We start from the raw sequence: 22,475 nt of genomic DNA, 5'->3' as shown, positions 1-22,475 counted from the left end.
GTGTTGGCTGAATGTGATAAAACACAGTGGACCAAAATCGATGCAGCCATCTAAGAGATTGCAAAGCACTTCATGCTTCCAGCTGTATGTAGATGCTGATTTCCCTTTCAAACAGGTCTTATCAGCCCACAGTGCCAAAACTGCCACCAAACGGTTTGCTGACCATATTATCATTGTTCTTGATTGACTAAACTCACCTGAACCAAATCTCAGGAAAAATGTCAGCAGTGCCACAAGCTGAGCGCCTCCATGAACAATAATGATAATAATGAGAAACTAAAAAGCTAACTTTTGTGAGCTTTGAGCCATAATATAAACCAAAAGAAGGCTGTAAATATTTTATTTTACAAGCAATGAATATGCAACGTGAAAATTTTCCTTTTTGAATTAACCTTCAGAAAACCCCCCCCCAAAAAACCACCTGTCACTATAATCTGTTCAGTATCAGTACAGGTGTGTCCTGATTTAATAGCTGGAACAACAGGCGTGCATCAATCAGAAAGTAGCCTTCTTACACAATATATTAGAGAACAGAGAATAAGTAATAAAACCTAAAATACAGTTGGATCCTCATTCAGACCATTTATCATGTAGAAACTGCCTTAAGTCCTGCTTTAAAAAAAGCATCTATTTTGGACACAAGCTTTTTAGGTATGAACCGAGCCAAAGTAAAATCAAGACTAAAATGCGTACAGTATATGGAAAGAGTGTTTAATTCAAAATATTCTCGTAACACATTTGGGATGATAAGGGCTTTTAAACAGTGAATCCGATGCATGGAAACCAGACAACAGAGAGTACATGCTGTACATCAAGAGTTTTCTCGGTAACTGGGTATTGCACGACTTGTCATGTATGCTGGACAGTTAACACATGTATTATTACTATAACTGGGTGTCAAACTGGGAGCTGAGAGCGGACGGTTTTCAGAGGACAAGCAGACAAAATTGGCATTCCACATAAAGAATTGCTCTACGGAGTTTATCTTGAGATGAGTTTTTGTCAACTGTGCATTTCATCGCATGACGGTGGACCACAGAGCTCCGGGCGACAGGGGCAAGGTCACCGACTGTCACCGGCTCATTACTGAGATGGAGGCGCTCGCCTCAGTGCTGACTCACTCTTAGCAAACAGCCTCCTTCTCAGGGGTTGCTGGGAACGCACTTCAAATCACTCTGTTTTCTAGCAGTAAAGTGACAATGTCAGTGCTTTATATAAACTTTTGTTCTTCTACTTCTGTTTTCTCTAATACCATGCATTTTCTATTATCACACTGATACAGTGTTACGTAATTTACATCAAAGCTAGTCTAAGCTGGGTAATCTGTAATTATTTAGTCAATCAAAACAAAAAAATCAAAGCAACTTTCTTTTTTTTTCTCAAAGAATAGGACTACGTCAGGTTTGGACTACAAAACAGCAGAAAGGTGTCAGGGTTTGGGGTAGAAAACAAGCATTGTGCGCATAGTTTTCCAGTTGGCACCTGCATCTTTCCATCTGATGACATCACACAGGTCATGAAAGAATGCAAACTACTGGCTTGTGACATTTTCCAATCATGTTACTTGTCTGCTGTTTTGTACGTGCCACAATGTAGGGTCAAGTGAATAAGGCTCGAGTCACACAGCCTTAGAGACCGATGGTGCTTACCAGTTGACAGCAAACATCCCTGACCTGTTTTAGTACATGTATTTGTTGCCTTGGTTGCTAGCAGACTGTTCAGGTTGTAGCAATTGTCAGAGACTCACCAGCTACTCACTGGTGGAGTGGTAGCGCCGTTGTGAAAAGTGTGATAATAACCACAACAGTTGCACCTTTGACTTTTACTTTGAAGGTGAAAATTTTGCGTTTTCCATTTTCCTGGCACTTTTTAAAGTTTATTTAGCACTTCGCTAGTTGTTAGTGAGTGTTTCTAGGCAAGAAGGCATCTTTCACACAAATTACAACCAAACTTGACACTCTGCTAACAGCCAAGGCAATTGCAAGGAGGTTTTTGGTGCAGCAGCCTCTTTGAGACTTTACCCAGCAACATCCAGCAACCACTTGCAAACCAGTTGGGGAATACAGATTTTACTCATGACCGGTGGTTACGTGACATTCAATATGACGGACAACTCAAGCAATGTGCACAAATTACCTCTATTACTGGTCAAATCATTTCAGTCTATAGCGGCGTAATCTCAAAGGCCACTGTATCATCTGAACCTGGCTTAAAGCTGCATACACTCAGGGGGCGATTTGCTTGACCCATCGTTTTGGTAAACGACGCATAAATTCCAGGGTAAGGGTTAGGGTTATATGTGTTTACGAGTTAACCCTCTAATTTACTTATTAGTACTTGCTTCAGCCACTTGCCTTGAAGTTGAGAAAAGCTTGTCTCAGTACCCATCTACTCTGTGGCAGTGTTTTTCCCCCCTCCTCCACCCATAGCAGCTTAAAGTTGCCAAATGTCATTGACTTCCTGTAGCATTTTACTACAAACCGCTTCCCGTGCAGATGCACTTTAAAAGGACAACAGCCATGCAAGCAACAAACCTAAATGCTAGAGTTAGCATACTGATAGTGTGATGTTTAGCTTTACTGTGTTAGCATGCTAACATTTGCAAATTAGCACTTTGTTCTGATCGGATGGGGGCATAAACAAATGTTCAGATCGCAAGAGTTATTAAAAGAAAAATTCTAAGAGGGTTATGAATGCCATAACATTTTGTTCACACAATTTATCGGTTAAAGATATTGCACTCAAAATTCAAATGCGACCCTTGAGCGGCTGATTGAGGAAGTTGGGTTCACTAGGATGCGCCAACCAGGAACTATTCATGGTTCACCAGCACAGCAGTTTTGAACATTGATATAACACCACTTTACAGGATAAGTGAAAGCTTCCTCCTGCAGGCAAAGCCAAAGCCAAAGGGAATATTAGGGAATCATTATCATCCTGAGGGTACATCCTATGGGGACAATGAATGTACAGGATTCACAACATCCCTCCATTGCTATATTATCCATGGAAAAATTACCCAGCTACACCCAGCTTCTCAAAAGCGACTTTTTTCCTGCTCTTCTATTTTAATGTCAACTGAGTAAACTTCATTTTATTTTTCATTTTATTAAATTATATGTATGTATATGTAATTTAAATCTCTCCATCAAGTGTTCTGTTGCTAATCTTTTCCTTAATCTAAAAGAAAGCCTATGAAGAAGTAAATTCAAGTGAAAGTACTTCTTGAGCAGCACAGTAGTGAGAGTGAGTCACTTTCTACACCTGTACACAGCTGTTTGAGGGGATGAACTCAACATCCCATGTGCTTCAAAGCAGGATTCAGCTTTGCTGTTTATAAGGGGAGTGTTCACATTTATTTATAACTGATCGGTGCCTCGTCTAATGCCTTGTGAATGGTCTCCAACAGCTACATGCAGAAATGACTCACAGAGACACAGACGGACATATTGGGAGTCACCGTGTGCTTATTCAGAAGATACAGTATGTTAAATACAGCACTTGGTTTTCCATAAACAGCAGTGTTTGGTCAAGACTAGATGCTTTTGAGGGCCGAGGGGCACATTTGAATGAATGTGTAAGGCATGACTGGCTGCTGTGGATGGGAGAAGGGATCTGAAGAGAAAAGAAGCAGGGAGAGGGACGGGCTTTGTTCCTATTCTGAGTCCTGACCCCCTCACCGCTTTCTTTTTTTTACCCCTTGACCGCTCCACTTTTCTAGCTCCTCCTCACACCTTCAGACGACTTCTTTCCCTTCTCCCTTTCAGTCTCAGTCTTTTCTCTAGCTGTGCTTCGTTTGGGTTCATGTATTGTGCTTGCACATGCTGGATCGCAGCATCAGAGTGCACTCATGAGGGACTTCAGGATTTTCAATCATTCGTTGCCACAGCCGCTTTTCCTCCCCGTACGAATCCATCCAGTCGACCTCCTTCCCATAGCTTTCCCCTGATGGGAGCAGAGAGAAACACACACATTTGTTTTACTTTGTTAGAACTAGACAGCCCACAGTTAATAGGATTTCCATATGCTTTATGATTTTTGCTTAATGTGCAAACTGTGCATGTGCTTGAAGACAACCACTAGAGTAAGGTTTGCATGAGGTAGTTTTGTTTCTTTTCCTCATAAACCATTAATGCCTTTCCTTATTTTTGTACAGACATATGGATGGATGGATGGATGCATCGTTGTATTTTTACTCAGTTGTATATAGCATTTGTATTCTATTTTTATCTTATTGTATATTTTATTCTATTTTATTCTACTGTATATAGTATTTTATTTTATTCTATTCTGTACAGTTGTGTACTGTATTTATTCTTATTTTATTTTATTCTAATTTTTGCTTCATAACTTTTGCACTGTCCACTTCCTGCTGTGACAAAACAAATTTCCCACGTGTGGGACTAATAAAGGTTATCTTATCTTATCTTATGTTTAGATTTAATTTGAAGAGAGTTTAAAATAGTGATGTCAGTATATGTGGAAATAACGCCTGTGACTCTAATTTTGGACATAGTTCGAAAAACAAAAACAAAATTATATTTATAAGTGCGGGAAATCTAAAATGTAGGCTGAAGTGTGAAAATGTCTGTTACATTGTGGATGTGACAGGACTGTACCAAAATTATGAATAAATATAAATAATTCTGACTTTGGCTCACGGGAAAATTAAAATTAATGCGATAAATAAAAGCATCCATTCAAGCAGATTAACAACATATGAGTTGTAAAAAAAAAAGAAAAAAAAAGACATTTTCTGCAACACTTTGACCGTAACAGAAAAAATATATGGAAATTTCTCCTCTCATAACACTGGCTAACCAGATTATTTTGTTTTCCTACCACACAGTCTTACCTGTGCCAGCTCCCAGCCTCACCCCTCCCAGGAAGACGTTGCTGGACACAGTTTCTTTGTCCCACACAGTCAGCTCCAGGCAGACGTTGTTAAGGTCTCCCGGCTGCAGGCCGCAGTAGGTGAAGGTGTGGTTCCACTGTGGGTTCACGGTGTGTCGCTCCACCACGGTCTTGTGCTTGGTTGACTTGTTGCTATCAGGGAGGAGGTATCTAAGAAAAAGGATACAAGTTACTTAGTATATGCTCAAGCTGTGTTTTCTAAGAAATCACAACTTAGTCCACTATCATTCATTTTCCATGATACAGAATCAATATACTGGTAGGGGAAAATGGCATAAATAAAAAAATAAATGCCGCCACTGAAAAGAAATCAGAGGAGGACAAAAAAATGACATGAGATGCTCCAAGAGATGCAAGACTGACCTAAAGAGCCATGAAACAGCTTCAAAAGTAGTAAAAAAGTGACTACAGAGGCAAAAAAATGAGTCCTGTTGTCTCAAACTCTGTCAATGTAACTTCATGATTTGGACTTACAAATGTAAATGATCTAAATGATATTTGACGTCTCATTTCAGAAAATGTAATCTATTTTTGGCATTTACAGTATGTTATTCTTCAGTTTAAAATCTGGCACTAGTTGTAAGTTATATGTGTGCTTCATAAAAGCTGCGCCTACTCTGACGTAAAACCTCATTACCTCATTCAAATTCATAAACCAGTGTCTCACCCTTTCACAAAAGGATCCGAGTAGCCTCCAGACTTGACAGCAGTGAGATTTTTGGCTCCTTTGACCAGCAGCTCAACCATGCCCCCTTCAGGCAGAGTTAAAGGGCTCGTCTTTTTGCCCTTCAGAAAACTCTTTTTCACTGTGGCGGTAGGAAAAGCAGACAAATGAAAGCGCAAGTTTATATATGTAACTTTAGATACAAAAAGAGATATCGATAACCTGTGCACACTTACTTACACAAAAAAACTGATCACGAGTCAATAAAGAAATGGCACCTTTATGCAGAATCAATAAAGGCATTAGGTTCAATAATATCCATCCCTACTAGCTACAAAGCAGTGACTCATGCTTTTAAAGCAGATGGCCCTTCATGTTTTATTTATTCAGGAATTTCAGGAGACAAATTTAATTCATGCAAACCACAGCAATGAAAACCATGCAGTCACATGTCACACATGACCACGTCAGTTACCATAGTTACATGCATCATTATTAAAAATATAAGCCAGCAAAGAGGAAAAGTTTCACAAAAGAAGGGTTTAGTATATCTCTACTGTGATCTGGTGCTGTGCTTACTGGATTTGAAGTCAATGAAAGATGATGGAAGCCTCAATTTAAACCCACCTTTAAAATGAAGACCTATGTTAACCAGTTTTTGTAACTTAGTATGATGAAATCCACACGAGCATCATCTGTTGTAGACAGCATAGTGGATATTTTTGGAGTAAGAACACAAACGTAGTTTTTCCATTTCTGTTCAATATTTTGGACATTTGCATTTTACGCATTTTAAATAACTACTGCATGCTCATGATGCAGTATTGTTTGGCTTGTAATTTTAGTCAGGTGTTGGGTGGCTGCTAGGCAATGCAATGTCAACAGAATATAGCTTGCATAATTAAAGTTTTGCATTTGAAATAAATTAGATGTTGTGAAATTAAAATGATACAATGCTTTTATAAGACATTACAGGAGCATAAATTACAAATGAGCCTCTTTATCTGTTGGTAGGTGGCTGCTAGGCAACATGATGACACTCCACGATATAGATGAGTACCTTCAGGAGCCTAAGATGTACCTGGTTGTAAGCAAATTGATGTTGTGTATTGTAGTGATAAAATCTGGTGGTCAGGTGGTCATATTATCAGGATTTTCACAAGAAAAGAAAACACTAACCCCAAAAAAGTCTCAGCTATAGCAGCTATTGTGCACATTGGACTTAAGCCCCTGGTTTAGAGCTGCGATTTAGCCTACTGCATTCCTTCCTTCTCAGATTTAGCAGACCTGATCCATACATGCATCTTATGACAAGTATTACACTTAGTTTTGGAGTGTGTGTGTGTGTGTGTGTGTGTGTGTGTGTGTGTGTGCATCTGTATGATTAAAATAGGTTATACAGAAAACCCCCCCCAAAGAATTTCCTTCAAACCCTGACCCCTGTGACACTCCTCTGCTTGCACCAACCTTAACTACACCACTTGCTCTACAAAACCACGCAGTGCTTTATAGATGTGTAGGAATATTTTTCACTAGTAGCAAGCAGGAGGTCAGTTTCTGTTTTTTAATCATTTGGGCAGCAGTCGAGCAGCCGCGCTGCAGTAATTGGGGATAAAAACCAGGGAACGTCTGAAAGTAGCGAAAAACAATGTTTTCAGGTCAGACGGGGATAAGAAGGGTTTTATTTTAGATCCAAGAAGGTTGGGCAAATATATATTTATCCTCATTAGCAAATCAACAACTCACTGGTAGGTCACTCATTATCACAAAGTCATGCTGTGCAGTCAAACATTATTCAGACCCTTAGAACTTCAAAGTTTTAAATATAACAAACATGTTAAAGCTGAAATTTTGAGATTTTGTGGTTTAAAATGTCCCTAATAAGGAGCTAAGAATAAGAAGAATAAAATGTAAAAAAGAAATTCAAATGTCTGACAGCTTATCTGCTGTTTGTATGAGAACTGAAACCCTGATGGCTGTGGGTGTGAATGATTTTCTATATCTCGCTGTTTTACCACAGAGAGAGCGGAGTCTTCCAGTACTGATGCTTTTTTGTTTCATAAAGATGTTGTAATAAAGGAGGAGATCAAAGTTATTTAGGATGGCTTTCGTGTGCATCTTTCCACCACCTCCCCCCAGCATGTCCAGTCTGGCTCCAATTACAGAGCCAGCTTTCCTCACTAGTTTGTCCAGTCTCCTTGCATCCTTGTTTCTGATGCTGCGTTCTCAGCAGACTGCTGCATAGAACAGCACACTTGCCAACACAGACTAACAGAACATCTGCAGCAATTTACTCCAGATGTCAAGAAATCTTATTATATACAGTATATCATACTGTAAAGTTTAATGGTGATGGCAGCCATGAATGTACCTTGTACTTGGTCCGCAGTCGGTGTGACGTTCTTTCCTTCAGGGATGTACTTCAACACAACAGTCAGTTCTCCTTTATACTGCAGCATTGAGTCTATACTGCCCTCCACCTACACACACACACACACACACACACACACATGCACATTAATAAACCAGATGCTCATATTTATACGAGGTAGCTGAAAAACACTATACGTGGTGATTCAGGCTGCCACCTTGGGCTGCAGCGTGTACCACTCCTCTATGTGGCAATCGAATTTCCAGGCGTCAAAGGCCAGCTCCACTTCTCCCAGGAAGCTGTTGCGTCCAAACCGGTCGTGGTGCCATACGGACACCTGCAGGGTTCGTGTCTCCAGCTGCGAGTGGCTGATCACATACTGAGAGAGAGGAAGTTGAAAAAAAAAAAAAAAATCCCACGAGAGAAGATCAGCTGAATGTCGCTTTATGATGTAACATATTAATTCATTGCTCTTTAGCTCTCGTTGAGTTTTCCTCTCACACACCCGCAGAGTCTCATTGAAAACAGGGTTAATGGTGTTGGCCTTGATGCTCGTCTTCCTCTTACTCTGTCGGGACTTATCTGGCAACAGGTAAGTCTTCACATACCTGCCACAAGAACACACAGCAGGTTATAACAGAGTCCTCTTACGCCATTGTGTGTGTGTGCGTGTGTGTGTGTGTGCGTGCTCTCTTACGCGTCTGTGCGCTGCCTCCTCTCATCTCCTACTGCCAGGTTGTGACATTCTTTCACGAGGACACTGAGAGCGCCGGTCTTGTAGCTGTAGCTGACATTGAGCAGGATCTCGCCGCTCACCTTTGCGTTGCCATAGTCACCGGTCTCGCTGTACATGCTCATCGTGCTGTTTATACTGCTCTACGAGGCCAAGGCGAGAGATAAAGGCGTAGATATGAGACGGCGACGATAAAGGAGGGAAGAAGGGAGACAGGGGAGCATGTGATGCGAGAGAAGTGATGAAATACAGTGGAAACAAAACACGATGAACAAAAGAGGAGGAAAATCTGCACAATGTTCAGACTGAGGCTCACGTCAATCATTACTGTCACTGGAAGTTTGAGGGAAGTGCAAAACGTGAAGCTTTCAGGGGGTATAAATGAGAAAAAACATTTATATTCTGTCTGTGTTTGTGAACTTAGACAAAACTTATTGCTATGAGTTAGAGAACCTGAGAGTAATGAGCCTGGAAATGTCAAGACATATGAAAGAATGCGTGACATGTAGCAGCGTGTAGACAATGTTTCTTAGAAAGGATGAGCTGATTAGCTTCCCTGTAGGACTTATGGTTTATGTAGTTCCCATCTGTATCAAGCTTCCAGTTCTTCCTAAATTTTGAACAGCCAGTTTAAAAATGTTAGTATCCTTTCATGTAGCTTTTCAAAGTTACAAATTTACTGTCAATCAACCTAACAATTTGTCACTTGGCCAATCTTTTAGAAGTTTAACAGGCATTTGTTGCCATTCTTGGAAATTTCAGAGACTGAACATTAAAGATGTCGAGTCCACAGTCACATCAGACCTGTGAATGCAGCAAACTGTGTCAACTGAGAGTCTAGAGAGATGTGATTTTGCTTGAAAAACACTTGTTGCTGTTGGTTGTCAGCTTAAATAGTCAGATCCACAGGGTTATAACTGCCATAGAAATAGGTCTGCTCCGTCAAATAAAAGACACATTAACAAACATGTAATATAATAAAAGTGAACATTTTTTTAAAAAGTTAAAAAACGGTAAAATTCTGACTTGGGTGGCAGCTCCTCCTGAATTTTCACTAATTTGCCCATCAAATTAAACAGTAACATTTTTATGCCACATTCACCACCACAATTTTTTCCCTCACACTGAACACTTGCCAAACCTATTTCTCTGAGGAAAAAAAAAATCTTTGCAATCACAGCAGGTAATTATGTCTGGAACATTTCTTTAAAAGCATGACTGCTGTAGCTCCAGACAGGTTAGAACTGGCATAATCCACTGATAATAATATTGCTGTCCAGGGAGCAAAGGACTCCAGAAGCCAGAATTGAGCCACGTTGGCTCTCTCACCCCACCTCTACTGTAAAGTCTTACTCATTTATTTCCTGCAGGAAGCCAGCATGACAAATGGCTTTGTTAAATGCAAGGGGCACTAAATTAAAGCACCAACACAAAAAAGGAAAAGTATGAGCAAAACCATGCAGTGAGCATGCAGTTACACTCAGAATATCATCTTATGGTATATTCATGAAAATTCTCTATATATTATTGAAACCTGCATGTAATATTTAGGTTCTGGTGCTTTGCTACAGCACCTTTACTGTGTGAATGTGCAATAAAAGCATGCACAACTACCAAAGGAGAGGCTTACAGTCTCAGCATCCGAGTCGGGGACATTGAGGTATCCCCACCTTCTTTCTGATCCAGGAGTGGAAGACTATTTATAAAAGAGGCAGATACATATGTGAAGAAAGATGGAAGAGGAAAGCGTGAGTACTGAGCTCTCTGATGTGTTAGAAAGGCTGAATAGGCAAAAATCACAACTTGTCCAGCATTCTGCTGTGAAATCTTAAAGTATGCAAGGGATAGACAGCTGCTATGAGAAAGAAATGGGACATAAAACTATTAACCATCTTTTAAAATCTTTTCAGATTTAAATATTTAACTTTTCAATAACTGCTCATTAGCACTGCTCATATTAGTTTGGATTCCATTTAGTTGGATGTGCAGCAGACAAATCTGCAGAAGCTGTGTGATGCTATCATGTCAGCATGGACCATACTCTCTGAGGATGTTTCCAGCACCTTGTTGAATCAAAGCAGCTCTGCAGTCAAAAGACTGCCCAAACCAGTACTAGCACAGTGTACCTAATAAAGTGGCAGATGAGTGTATATCAGCCATTAGACTGAAAATAATGACAATACAAAAAAATCTGTATTGCAGTTCTAATGAGTGCAATAACAGTATTTTACTCCAATTTTCCTCAGCACTGATCAGCAGGTATCTGTGTCATACACATGTACGCACTTTGCAAGCTTTTTAGTTTGCTACAGCCATGAAAAAACCCACTACTATTTCCTTAAAAGTCTAATAAACTTATAGTTTAGTTGATATTTATGATATTTATACGCATCACCTTTTCCCCCTACCTCACCAGAAAATAAAAAGGTTTCGCTAAAAGTGAAAAAAGGGAAAAAAAACCATCTCATAGATCATGGGAACCATTAAATGCCTCTAATAGTAGCTCATTGTGCCTTCATTATCCACAAAAGCCCTCTGTGCAGTGAATCACAGCAGTGGGCAGAGTATATTAGAGCTCGAGTCAGTGACAGCGAACTATCTGCATCACATCTCATCACCACCTTCTACTTCCATTCATACTGCCAACAGCAGCTCAGTGACTGCTACTGTAACAGAAAGATCGACTGTCAAACAGGCTGGCCATATCATCCATTTACCTACCCAGCTCTCAAACTACACACGCTCACAAAGGAGACGAGCAGAGCGCAGTGAGTCATGAATAAGACTGTTATCTCGACGTTTAAATAACTGCTTTTCTGCCAAAGTAGTTTAGAGCTGGCTGTGACTGATTCCCCTGAAGAAGTTAATATGCATGTCTGAATCAAGTGAACGTATGAGCAATTAAGTAAAAAAAAACACTATCGCTTTGATATTAAATGAAACTTTGATTCATGTGCTGGTGTTGTGAGATACCCATCGCCCCACCTCCAGCCCCTCCACTGAGGGGATTAGAAAATTACATTTAAACAGTTTTTATTACTCCAGAAAACAAAGAGAAAAACCTTAATAAAGAGTGTAGCGTGGATTATCCAGAGTACCAGGTCCATGGTCTCTGGATGATGTTTAAAATATAAACATCTTATTATGCTCATTTCTAACTCTGTATTTGTATTCTGGGGCTTGACTACAGCAGATTTGCATGATTCACAGATAAAGAGATGCTTCTTTGTCTCAGTCTGCCTGTTAGCAGCCAGTTGGTCCGGTTTCTGTCTGAAAAACGTAACATTAGCTGCAGGCCTCACCCCTCTCTAAGAGCCCACTCTCTCTTCTTCAGTTCAAAGGCTTTTGGTTGAAAACAGGTGGACGAAAAACAGATTCAGACCAAAGTTATTTTAAACTAAAAACTAAAACTGGATGTGAAAAAACATTTCAGTTAACTGAAGAAAAAAAGCACAAACCTTTGAAAAAAAGGTTTAAATTGGGAAAATGAAAATACAATTTAAAGGCAATATTCTTTGTTTGTAGATTCGTTAGAGTGGTAATGATGACGCTCTGATGCACGCGATTGTTGAGACTCTGCATGTCTATGAGACTGAGAGTCAACTGCTTTTAAATAGTTGTATTTATTGTAATACCTGAACTGATTTTCCTAAATCGTACTCGTGACATTTGCCCTCCATACAATAACATTTTAAAAGACTAAAACCAATAAAAACTAAACTGAAACTAAACATCTTCAAACAATAAAAACTAAACTGAAATAAAAACATAAAGGTAAAGAGAAATTTAAAAACTAATTAAGGAATATAAACTATAATCTGGTTCAGTCTACACAGTAGTAGTCTGATAAAACGGCTGCTGAGCTACATCAGGTAATTATATTGTCATATTCTTGCTGACAGATGACAGACGACGTATAGGCCGGCGTCATCCCACACCTGTGAGATAGGTGCCATGGATCAACTGCAGTGTAAATAGACAGAGTGCGATACGGCTGTCTTGTTTTCAATAAAGCTTCAAAAAAAGAAAAACAGCTCCAGCTCGTACCAAGAGGACAGCAGAGGCTGCGCGTCTTTTAGTTTCCCTTTCTGTTTTTGACGATTATACTGTATATTGTTTGAAATGGACAACGTGACGGACATGACGAGTGAGAAAATGCAAAAAATCTGACACCTTAGTCTCTTTATTGGAACTTTGTTACACTACACATGATTAAACAATCAGTCATCATGCCCCAGAACTCACAGGGGAGCCATTTTTATGCTAATGTCGTGTTATGAGCGCCGTTCCACTTCCATAAAACGATCATCTCGAAATGCTTCTGCAGGACTGCAGAGTGAGATCATTCCTCAGAGTTCGTTAGAGGCCTCACATTACTTTCATTGTTAGTATGAAATATTGATGGGTGCAGCTTCAAATCTTAGCTTTTCATATAAACACACATCTCCACTTTTGAGTATTTACATATGGATGACATATTTCCTGCAAAGTGCACATCATTAACCTACATAAACACACTTGTACCCCTCAAAGCAGTGACCCTTCTCTCCATACGACTACTTAGTTTACGGAAACAGGGTTAAGCTTTCCTATTACAGGAAGTGTTCGTGACACAGCTGACTCTGTGTTTGCACAGTCAACACTAGAACGCACACATCTGAGTCACACATCTGGCGGTGAGCATACAGTATGTGTGCATACGGAGCATAATTGTGTACCTGTTTGACCACATGGGAACTCGTATTACTATTTGATTTTGTGAGTGATCCAACACGGGTGTTACCGTTGACACGGCGTTGCTGAGGCGTCTGCCCGTAATCCTGCTGTGGGCTGACATCAGGGCGTCGATGTCCTCCTCCTCGTCAGAAAACTCCTGCGGATGACAGCGGATTCAGTCAGAAGGGAGATGACACGCGAGAAGCCGGCCAGAGCGTCTTTGTGCTCTGTGCAGTTTTCCACGCGGCAGCTGTGTGGGTGGACGCAGGCAGCTTCCATAAATTTAATCACACAGGACCGGACAGAGAGCGGTAATTCAATTTTCACTAGCAAAACCACACTGTGGTTGTTTTTACAGTAAACAGTGCGTGCATGAATGGATGAGTAGGTAAAGAAAAAAACATTTGAGTTTTTCTGTGCGCTGCTCGCTGAAAAACAAACAAAGCAGCCCGACACTGACCATCGCATCCTCCACCTGCTTTTGGCCTACATCTGTTTAGATGCCTGTCATGCTCTTTGAAGTGAGCTCTGAAGTGAAATTAACATTCAGTCCCACATCTGACGCATCGTGTCGAGTTCATCGGCCCACAGATCCCAAGCTTACTGTAGTGTGTAACCACATCATGCATAAATGCGCAACAAAGAAAAAAAAAAAAATCTAGGTGTGGCAATTTCCCACTCAGAGATTTATGAGTTTGTTTCAAAAATCAAATGTGGGGGGTGGGATGATGGCCCTTACCGTTTCGTTGAGCCCGGGGACTGAGCGGCTTCTGACAGAGAGGGCATTGTCACTGGGTTCAGAGCCGGGAGATAACAGGTCACACTCTGATCGACTGTGATCTGATGAAGGAAGAGAGGCAAGAAGGCAAGAGAAATGAGGAAAAACTGTTCTGAAGGTGCAGCGCTGTAACATAAACACTGAGAAATATAGGCAGACAGCAGCAGACTTTTGGTCAGATTTGGAAACTCATTAACTTCCTGTTTGCTCAATCGTGCCGTCTGCAGCAGATAAATCTTCTTGTTATGATGTGGGATTTCGAAAGTATTTGTTGCTTTAAATTTAATTCAGTTCAATTCAGTTTTATTTATATAACGCCAAATCACAACAACAGTCACCTTAAGGTGCTTTATATTGCCAGGTAGACCCTACAATAATACATACAGAAGAAAACTCAACAATCATATGACCCCCTATGAGCAAGCACTTTGGCGACAGTGGGAAGGAAAAACTCCCTTTTAACAGGAAGAAACCTCCAGCAGAACCAGGCTCAGGGAGGGGCGGGGCCATCTGCTGCGACCGGTTGGAGTGAAATTAATTTATGTTCCTAAAAAAGGTCTAAAAAACACGGTTTATTGAAAAAAACTTCAGAAAGATTCAAAAGAAAGAGGTCCGTTTTGGATCCTTGTCTTGTTGTAGAAGGTTGCTTATTTCAGTTTCACTTCTTAGCTGCATGCTATTTGCTTTCAGAGTTAAGTGACATTTGTGGAAATCCAATCTTCCTGATCCATCGGCTAAAGCAAGGTGCATATACTTCTCCATTTTTCTCTCTGAACATTTGAAACCTTGGATTGTGGCCAAACAGCTCCATCCGAACTCCATGCCACTTCCTCCCAAAGACCTTATGCCATAAAATCATCTTGCAGATTTGCACTAGACCTCAAAAAGTTGATTGTGTTCATCGTGCGCAGCGTTTTCAGTGGGAGAAATGTTTTACCACTCGTCCATCTGACTTTTCTAATTAGATTGCAGGTAAGGCTTCCTTCCGATATCTCCGCTGTGTAGACCCTGTTTGTGCTTCAGCACTTTACCATAATCCCCACGTCAGCTAAACCTTCCTGCAGGTACTCTGCAGTCATATGAGGGGGTTATGCAGAGCCTTTCTAATTAGAAAGTGCGCATTTCCTCCCCTCACTCAATGTTTTCTTCTTTTCTCCAGATCTTGTTTTGACTTCCAAAAATATCTCCTCAAATGTTTCTAAATTAAATTCTGGAGAGTGGAAACTGAAAGCTGAGGGGTCTTTTTTCATATCTCAAGTCAAGTTTTTAGATTTTCAGTCCATTTCCTGGAGGAGCCCATCGGCTGTTGAGTGCCAGCACAAAAAAAACTTTAAGAGCTCATTTCTGCGTCCTTCCTCTCTCTCTGTGCTGGAGGAACTGCCAGGCCTGGGAACTGAGAGTGAAGCCTTTTCCAAACTACACCATTTTGCCTTTCTCACCACTCCTTATCGTCACCATTGGTGCTAATGTTTAGAGCTGTGGTGCTTGGTCATTTATATCTGTTTGCTGAGCGGTAGCCAAACGGTACAGGTACACACACATTAAGTGATTCCTTAAACGTTTGCTCATGTTTTTGGTGTCAGAGGGCTGTATTACAACACTGTCGTTAAGGTGTCACTGATTTCTTATAATGACAAGTGATTAGATTCTGTCTATTGATACCCATTTCTATCTAACATTGCCACATGCTCCGTGGATGCATTGGAGAGCAACTTGGGGTTAGTATCTTGCTCAGAGATTTGTCATGCAGAATGCAGCAACCAGGGATTGAACCACAAACCTTCCAATTAGAAGATGACCTGCTCAACTACTTCCTGAGCTACAGCCATGTGCTACAGCTTGTATCAATCAGCTAGTAGCTGCTATCAATGGTTCAGGCTGATGGTGGTGGTGTAATGGCACACTTTGGGCTTCTTAGTACCAGCTCAGCATTGTGTAACCACCACAACCTACCCGAGGATTGTTGCTGACCATGTCAATTTCTTTATGACCATGTCAACACGAACCAAAAGCTACTTTTTGAATCTGCGGCATGAAGGATTTCTTGTGAAGACAACAGGGACAACAGAGCTAGGCTGTGTACCTAATAAAATGCCAGATGTGTGGCAGTTGTTTTATAAAAGCATGTTAAAAACAAAAGAAAACTGAATTAAAATTTTAAACCTGAAATGAGCCTCAGGCAGCTTAAAAAGTCTCAGAGTGAAGAATTAAGCTGTGAATAGTTCTTATCGACCAAATAATCAGGCACAGAAAAATACTAAGAGCAAAACAACTATTTTTCTACTGCTTTGGTCTGACAACTGGCTTTGAGTAGAGATCTTCATTCAGCAGTGTTTTAACTAAAACGCTCATCAGAGCCATTTTAAAAAACCTTGATAAAGTTACAGAGCCAGCAGATAGGAGCGCAGGTAAGCGCTCCCAAAGAGATGAAGAGGTTCGGCACTTCGGAGTGTGGAAGTTAATAGTGTAGTTCGTGCAGATGTGACATTTTCTCCAAAAGGAAGGAATAATTTTATGTTTTGTGAGCTACAGTCTGAGTTGAAGTGGAGACGAGTGTTTTTGCATCGTTCTTGAAAGTGTGACTTATTTTGATAGCTTGTGAATTATCAAAATGCTTGGGTGAGAGCTATGAAGCTGTGAAACGGTGGCAGGATTCACATCACCTCGTTGTGCAGGGACAAAAATGAAAATACCTGATGAAACCGAGGGCCTGGATACAGAAATGCTCGGGCCGGAAGGTTTCTTCTCAGGTGCGCCCTCAGGGTCGTCACTCTCTGCTCCTTCAGGCTGCATTAAAAAAAAAATATACACACAAACTATTAAAATAAGTTTTTCCACCCCAAATGTAAAAACTTTCCCCAATTTTCCCAGTGCGCTGCTGTTTGTGTGCATCGATTGCTGACCCTGACCCTCCGATTAGCATCAAGATTGGATGATCTGTCCAGAGACCGGGGACGTAGGTCTTTGGATGCCATGGACTCCATACCCTCTGCACCACCCCTGAAAAAACACAGAGGTCAGCTGAATGACAGCATCTAATCCAGATTTTAACACTGAAGGCAGTTCCAGAGACGGCAAACGTTTTAGCTTTGCTTCTTAAGCAGTTTGGATGCTGAAAATATTTCAGATTAACTTTTTTTACTTATTGCTTGTATTCTGAAACAAAAACAGAAAGAAGAAATGAGCCGTGACTCAAGACTTTTGCGCAGCGCTAAACAGAGATGTTCAGCACTGCATCTGTTTGCTTTACCAGTAAAGCGAGTGAGTTTAGTAACTTACTCGTGTGCTTTGCATCCTGCAGAGGAAATTTAATTTGGGCTCCTACATCACTTCAATCAAATAAGGAGGTTGCTTTTGTCAAAAATGTAATGGAGCAGAACCAACTTTTAGCCACCTTGGCGTTGCTGGTCTGTTAGCCTGGACAAAACTAGTTATTTCATCAAGTGATAAAATAACTGCAACTCCATGAAATGCTGAAAGTGAATCCCTATCGTCTTTTGTTTATCAGCTGCTCTGCTTTCTGTCTATATGCCTCTCTGTGCTGCCTTCAGGAACCATTAGAGCGCAGTCAAAATGAGGAGCGATACCAGGCGGCACAATCCAATTACTGCTTTTCTGCTTTACTAAATGTACTTTAAAACACATTCAGGGTCTCAGATATGTATATAAATATGTTATATATATATATATATATATATATATATATATATATATATATACACACACACATCAAATGACTGTCCACTTGATCTTTTCTAATGCTTTCACACTGAGGTGCACACTCAACACATTGCACATTTACTCTCTGATGATTTTATCCCGTCTATGTGCTGCATGTCCTCCATGCATTATACATTCATGTTGTTTAATTCATTAAGGTCAGTATGTGTTTGTATGAAGCTAAACAGCTGTTAAACTCTGCGTTATCTGCTTACCCTTTTCTCCTGGCACCATTGAGTACAGTTAATCTGTTGGATACTGCAGGCTCAGGTTTCTCCTGCTTTGAAGGGGCGGCCCTTTTTACTTCTGGGCCTTCGGGAACAAACGCATCAGCGAGTGAGTTTTGAAATCAGCACATTTCATGCACCGTTAACATGTCTTTTCAACTGTAATCATTCTGGTTTGAAGAACACAAGCAGTCGGACTCACTCAGTGGGGCGCTCAGGATCGTCTGTTTGACCACGTCACTGCTCAACTGCCCCCGCTCAAAGCGCTTAGACCTCTCCTCCAGGAACCACTCTCCGCTCGACACCTTCAGCTCCCTGTCGTACAAAGACATTAAAGGGGAATCAACACCTCAAGACAGCACATGTAGTAAAAGTAAAATCGCAGGAAACAAGAAGGAAGGAAAGTGCTCTTTTCTCCCATGTCGCACATTATTTCCAAGTCTCTGAATTCTCATTTTAATCATCACAACCGACTCAAAGAACTCCGGGTATATAAAGCAGGCAAAAATGAGAAAAACATTTGAATTTTAGCTTTGGTAATACTTTGCACATAGAAAAATATATTTCTCAGAAAGTGTTGCTGTTGCAATATTACATCTTTGCATTACTGGCCAGCGATTGCATTTCTGTCTCATTAACTAACACTAAACACGAGTTGTAAATCATACCTTGACACTTTTATGTCATGCTTTTTGCATTTTTAATCACCATTGTGAACGGATCCAGCACAAAGCAGAAAAACTATTGATTAGAGTGGTGGGCATTTACTTCTCTCTCTCCCTTTTACCCTCCTAACTTCTGAAATTAATCCGGCACCCCTAGGCGAAATCCATTTTTCTGGTTCGGTTTGTGATCTTCTGCATGTAAACCTTTTCGCTACACGTGTGGGCGTGAGCTGAGAAAAGTTTTACTTCTTGGAGACATGATCTTCTGGCCTCAGCATAATTATTCAGACTAAGCAGTGGAAAACCTGGCGTCTTTATTTCTCAGAAACATTTTTTAATGTGAATGTTTAGTTAGCTCGGAGCCACCATACACCGGTAGTTGGAAGCTTGGAGCTTAAAGCTAAAGCAGATTAAATCAAAAGTGGCATTACAAAGCCTTCGGACAATTACTCCCACCAGGAGCACCCAAAGGTTCAAAGAAACGAGGTTTGGAGATATTCTAACACACTCGGTTGAAACAGAGCTTGAAATGCCTCGTGTTATTTATCTGGGATTGACACCAAAGCTAATTAAGTTCAGCGTTAAAAATAACACCTTTATTCATGAGGGTTATAATGTTGAGTTATTGCTGAAACTGTTTTAGAGCGTAGCTTATTTAAAAGCACAATTATTAAGCTGCTGTGACACTAATGAACTGCGCAGGGAGGTGTTTCTGTTATTTAACCCTCCATCACAGAAATCAGCAGGCGGGGAGAATAACTGGAAACCTTCGAGTGCTCATTAGACTACATTTCTTTCGAGTACTAGTGCGTCAAGACGCTTTGTCACCCAGAAACTGGGGATATTTGCATTAACTGCACCTTTCAAATATTGTACGTACGGTACCAGTTTAAAAATCCCTGATTCAAAATATCATCACACAGGAGCCAAGGCTGGTGATGGCTCACGGTTGCTGGCTTTTTCACTGTCCAGGTGTGCGACAGTCAGGGACAGTGACTTGCCAGAGCAGAGATGGGATGATTTATGGTTCCAAACAGAGCTCACAGCACCTGATCAATCACACTACAGTAAAACAACCAGCTGAAAAATGAGGCTTTACAGCTACAAACAAACAAACAAACTAACTAACAAATAAGCAAAAACCCTGCGAATTTTAGAGGACAGAAAAACTCTAAATGTGGCAATGCTGCAGGGTAAGTTCAAGAGAAACTAACGACAATCGTGATTAGAAAGAAAAGGTAATGAGTGCTTCAAGTGTCAGAGAAAGATGTTGCACAATGTTGCATCTGTTTAGTCCTCACATGTTAGCTCATTTAACTTTTGAACATGATAGATCTACACAGACTAGCAGTGCTTTTTTCTCTTTTAAGCCCTGTAGATCACAGCAGTGAAACCCCAGGGCACCCTCACTGATGAATGAAGGCAGATGTGGTGCAATTAATCATCTTTAGCACAAAAAAAGCTTGAACGCTGCTCTGGTCCCCCTTCAGACGTCAGACTTACGTGAGCTTGTCACAGAAGGTACATCTCCACTGGCGTGATCTGGGGTTCACAACACGGCAGCTGCTGCAGATGCGAGACTGGCACTCCTCGCAGAGATCGCCCCGGTCGAAGATCAGGCCCAGGGTCTTGAGGCAGCGAGTGCACTGTCGGGCTCCCAAATCCTGGGGCCGGATGAAACCCTTTTGTTTGACCTCCAGCAGCTCATTCTTCAGCCTCCTGTAGGACAGAAATACAAGAACGTCACAGGACACTAAGAAAAGTAAACGTGATGACGGTGAGTTTAAATGGTGACATGGAAGTCCTCACCGAATCCTCTTCTCCTCTCTTTTCCTCAGCTTCTCGTCTTTCTGCAGCACCTTCAGGATCATTTCTCGTTCATGTTCCAGCAGAAAGGAGAGGTTCAGATCCTTCCCAGATTGCTCCATTGATCCCACGGTCACCAGTTATCCAGTTATGTCAGCCAGAGGAATAAGTTGCATGGAGGGCGTCAGCAAGAACTACATCATCCTGCGGTGTTCATCTTGTTCTTTTAGTGCTGGAAAGGTATGAATTCAAAGCTGCCAGGGTCTCTCCAGAATTTCTTCTTTTATTTGATTTTTTGGGGGAAAGCTGGAACTCCCTGGAGACCTAGACAAGGTCAAGCAGACACAAAGAAAAGTCACTAACATACATCTGGCATTAATAACTTTATAAATCATCACGGCTTCGAGGTAAAAATCCTGTTTGATCCTGGTTAATATACCTGTCTTCAGGCCAGTTTGAAAAGCATTAATTAAAATAAGACAATGATTTTCCGTATTACAAGTGGAAGCACAAGTAATTGGTAGACATTTGACGGCTCCACAGCAGCTTAACAACCTCCCAATTAGGAGCTGAGCCTGACATTCAGAGCACTGCACCCACATTGCTGAGCTTACATTAGCAAAGCTCTATCTTTCCGTGAAATTCCCGACAAGACGTACTAATTATCTGCACACCTGCAAACCAAACCACCCAGCTTCACGGCAATGGCTTTTATATAACCTGACACGGCCACAGAGATGGCAGTATTGCTCAGTCTGCTAAGACATGCAGATATCCATAATGCAGACAGGAACAATCATACACACAGGATTATATATACTATAGTACATATAGGTTTTATCATTTTTATTTAGTGAAATAAGCTTTTAAATCTTTGTTTTACTATGAATTCATTTCTCAGGATATCATTTAATCTAATCTTACAGAAACAAAAATATACTCTGTGAGTAGTTTTCTGTTAAGGTTAAGTCAACAGTGCCTTTTATAAATTTGTCTACTGAACACAAAGGAGCTCACATGTTGATGTTTCTGAGCTGCTGCTGCAGCCTTGCATGTCCGCGAGAGCACCATGTATGATGTGATTATTCTTGGTGGAAATCTGACTGCGCAGAGGTGCTGAGATCAGGTGCTCCAACCTGTACTAATGCTATTCTTGCAGCAGCACCCACCCTGCGGCTGTTTCACCAGAACAATAGCTGCCCTCCCTGCTGTCAGAGCAGTGCAGGCCTCTCTGGATCAGGAGCATATCCAGACACTTCGTCAGCCACCATTTAGTCCTGATATGTGTCCTACTCAACATACCTGGGACATGTTCATCAATAATCACTGCACTCATGCAGGACTGGAGAGAGATTCCTCAACAACAGATCTGGACCCTTGTGCAGTCCATGTGCAGATGGGTCACTTTCTTGTCCATACATACATTGTAATGTTGGTACTGTTAAATATTTTAAACACAAACTTCCACGTTTATGTTTTTTACTGACATGTTTCAACAGTTATTGAATATATTGCTTTAATTAGCACAACTTCATTTTAACCTCTAGCACCGTCACAAGGCAGCTTGCTTTTGTCCAAATACCTTCAGTAATACAGACCTTTTTGTATCACAGGTGAATCAAGACATAAGGGCTTCCATGAAAAGGTCGCAGCAGTCAGTGTGGGTCATCAGCAACAAAACCACCATTTGTTAAGGCATTAAGAAAAAAGAAGAAGCGAAACCATCCTAATGGCTGGAAGCTAACTACCCAGTGATGGAGCACTGGGATTATCGTCTTCGAGAAATGTAAACCAAATTACTCTTCAAATGAGACTAATTAAATGCAGCAGCACAGACAATATCAGCACCGAACATAAGGGAACATCACCAGAGGACACAAT

General features: G+C 40.9%; 1 protein-coding gene across 2 annotated transcripts; it reads right to left on the bottom strand.

The window, feature by feature from the left end:
- Positions 1-697: 697 nt before the first annotated feature.
- On the bottom strand, positions 698-20,744 carry sytl5 (synaptotagmin-like 5). Of its 2 annotated transcripts, none has more exons than XM_031734694.2 (15): positions 20,598-20,744; positions 20,292-20,507; positions 18,326-18,438; positions 18,112-18,208; positions 17,080-17,176; positions 16,870-16,963; positions 14,138-14,238; positions 13,466-13,555; positions 8,647-8,825; positions 8,455-8,557; positions 8,167-8,328; positions 7,950-8,058; positions 5,582-5,720; positions 4,856-5,064; positions 698-3,945 (listed from the first exon to the last, which is right to left on the bottom strand). In XM_031734694.2, exons 1-15 carry the CDS (start codon positions 20,714-20,716, stop codon positions 3,803-3,805), a joined length of 1,971 nt encoding a protein of 656 aa, XP_031590554.2. In that variant the 5' UTR covers positions 20,717-20,744; the 3' UTR covers positions 698-3,802. The 2 variants fall into 2 exon arrangements, with proteins under 2 accessions (XP_031590554.2, XP_031590555.2); XM_031734695.2 differs by having other exon boundaries at positions 17,086-17,176.
- Between the last annotated feature and the right edge of the window lie 1,731 nt (positions 20,745-22,475).

Source organism: Oreochromis aureus, linkage group 16 (genome assembly GCF_013358895.1).
Source record: "Oreochromis aureus strain Israel breed Guangdong linkage group 16, ZZ_aureus, whole genome shotgun sequence".
Lineage (NCBI taxonomy): Eukaryota > Metazoa > Chordata > Actinopteri > Cichliformes > Cichlidae > Oreochromis > Oreochromis aureus.
The sequence above is the reverse complement of the archived record's forward strand: the minus strand, read 5'-3'. Positions and strand labels throughout refer to the sequence as shown.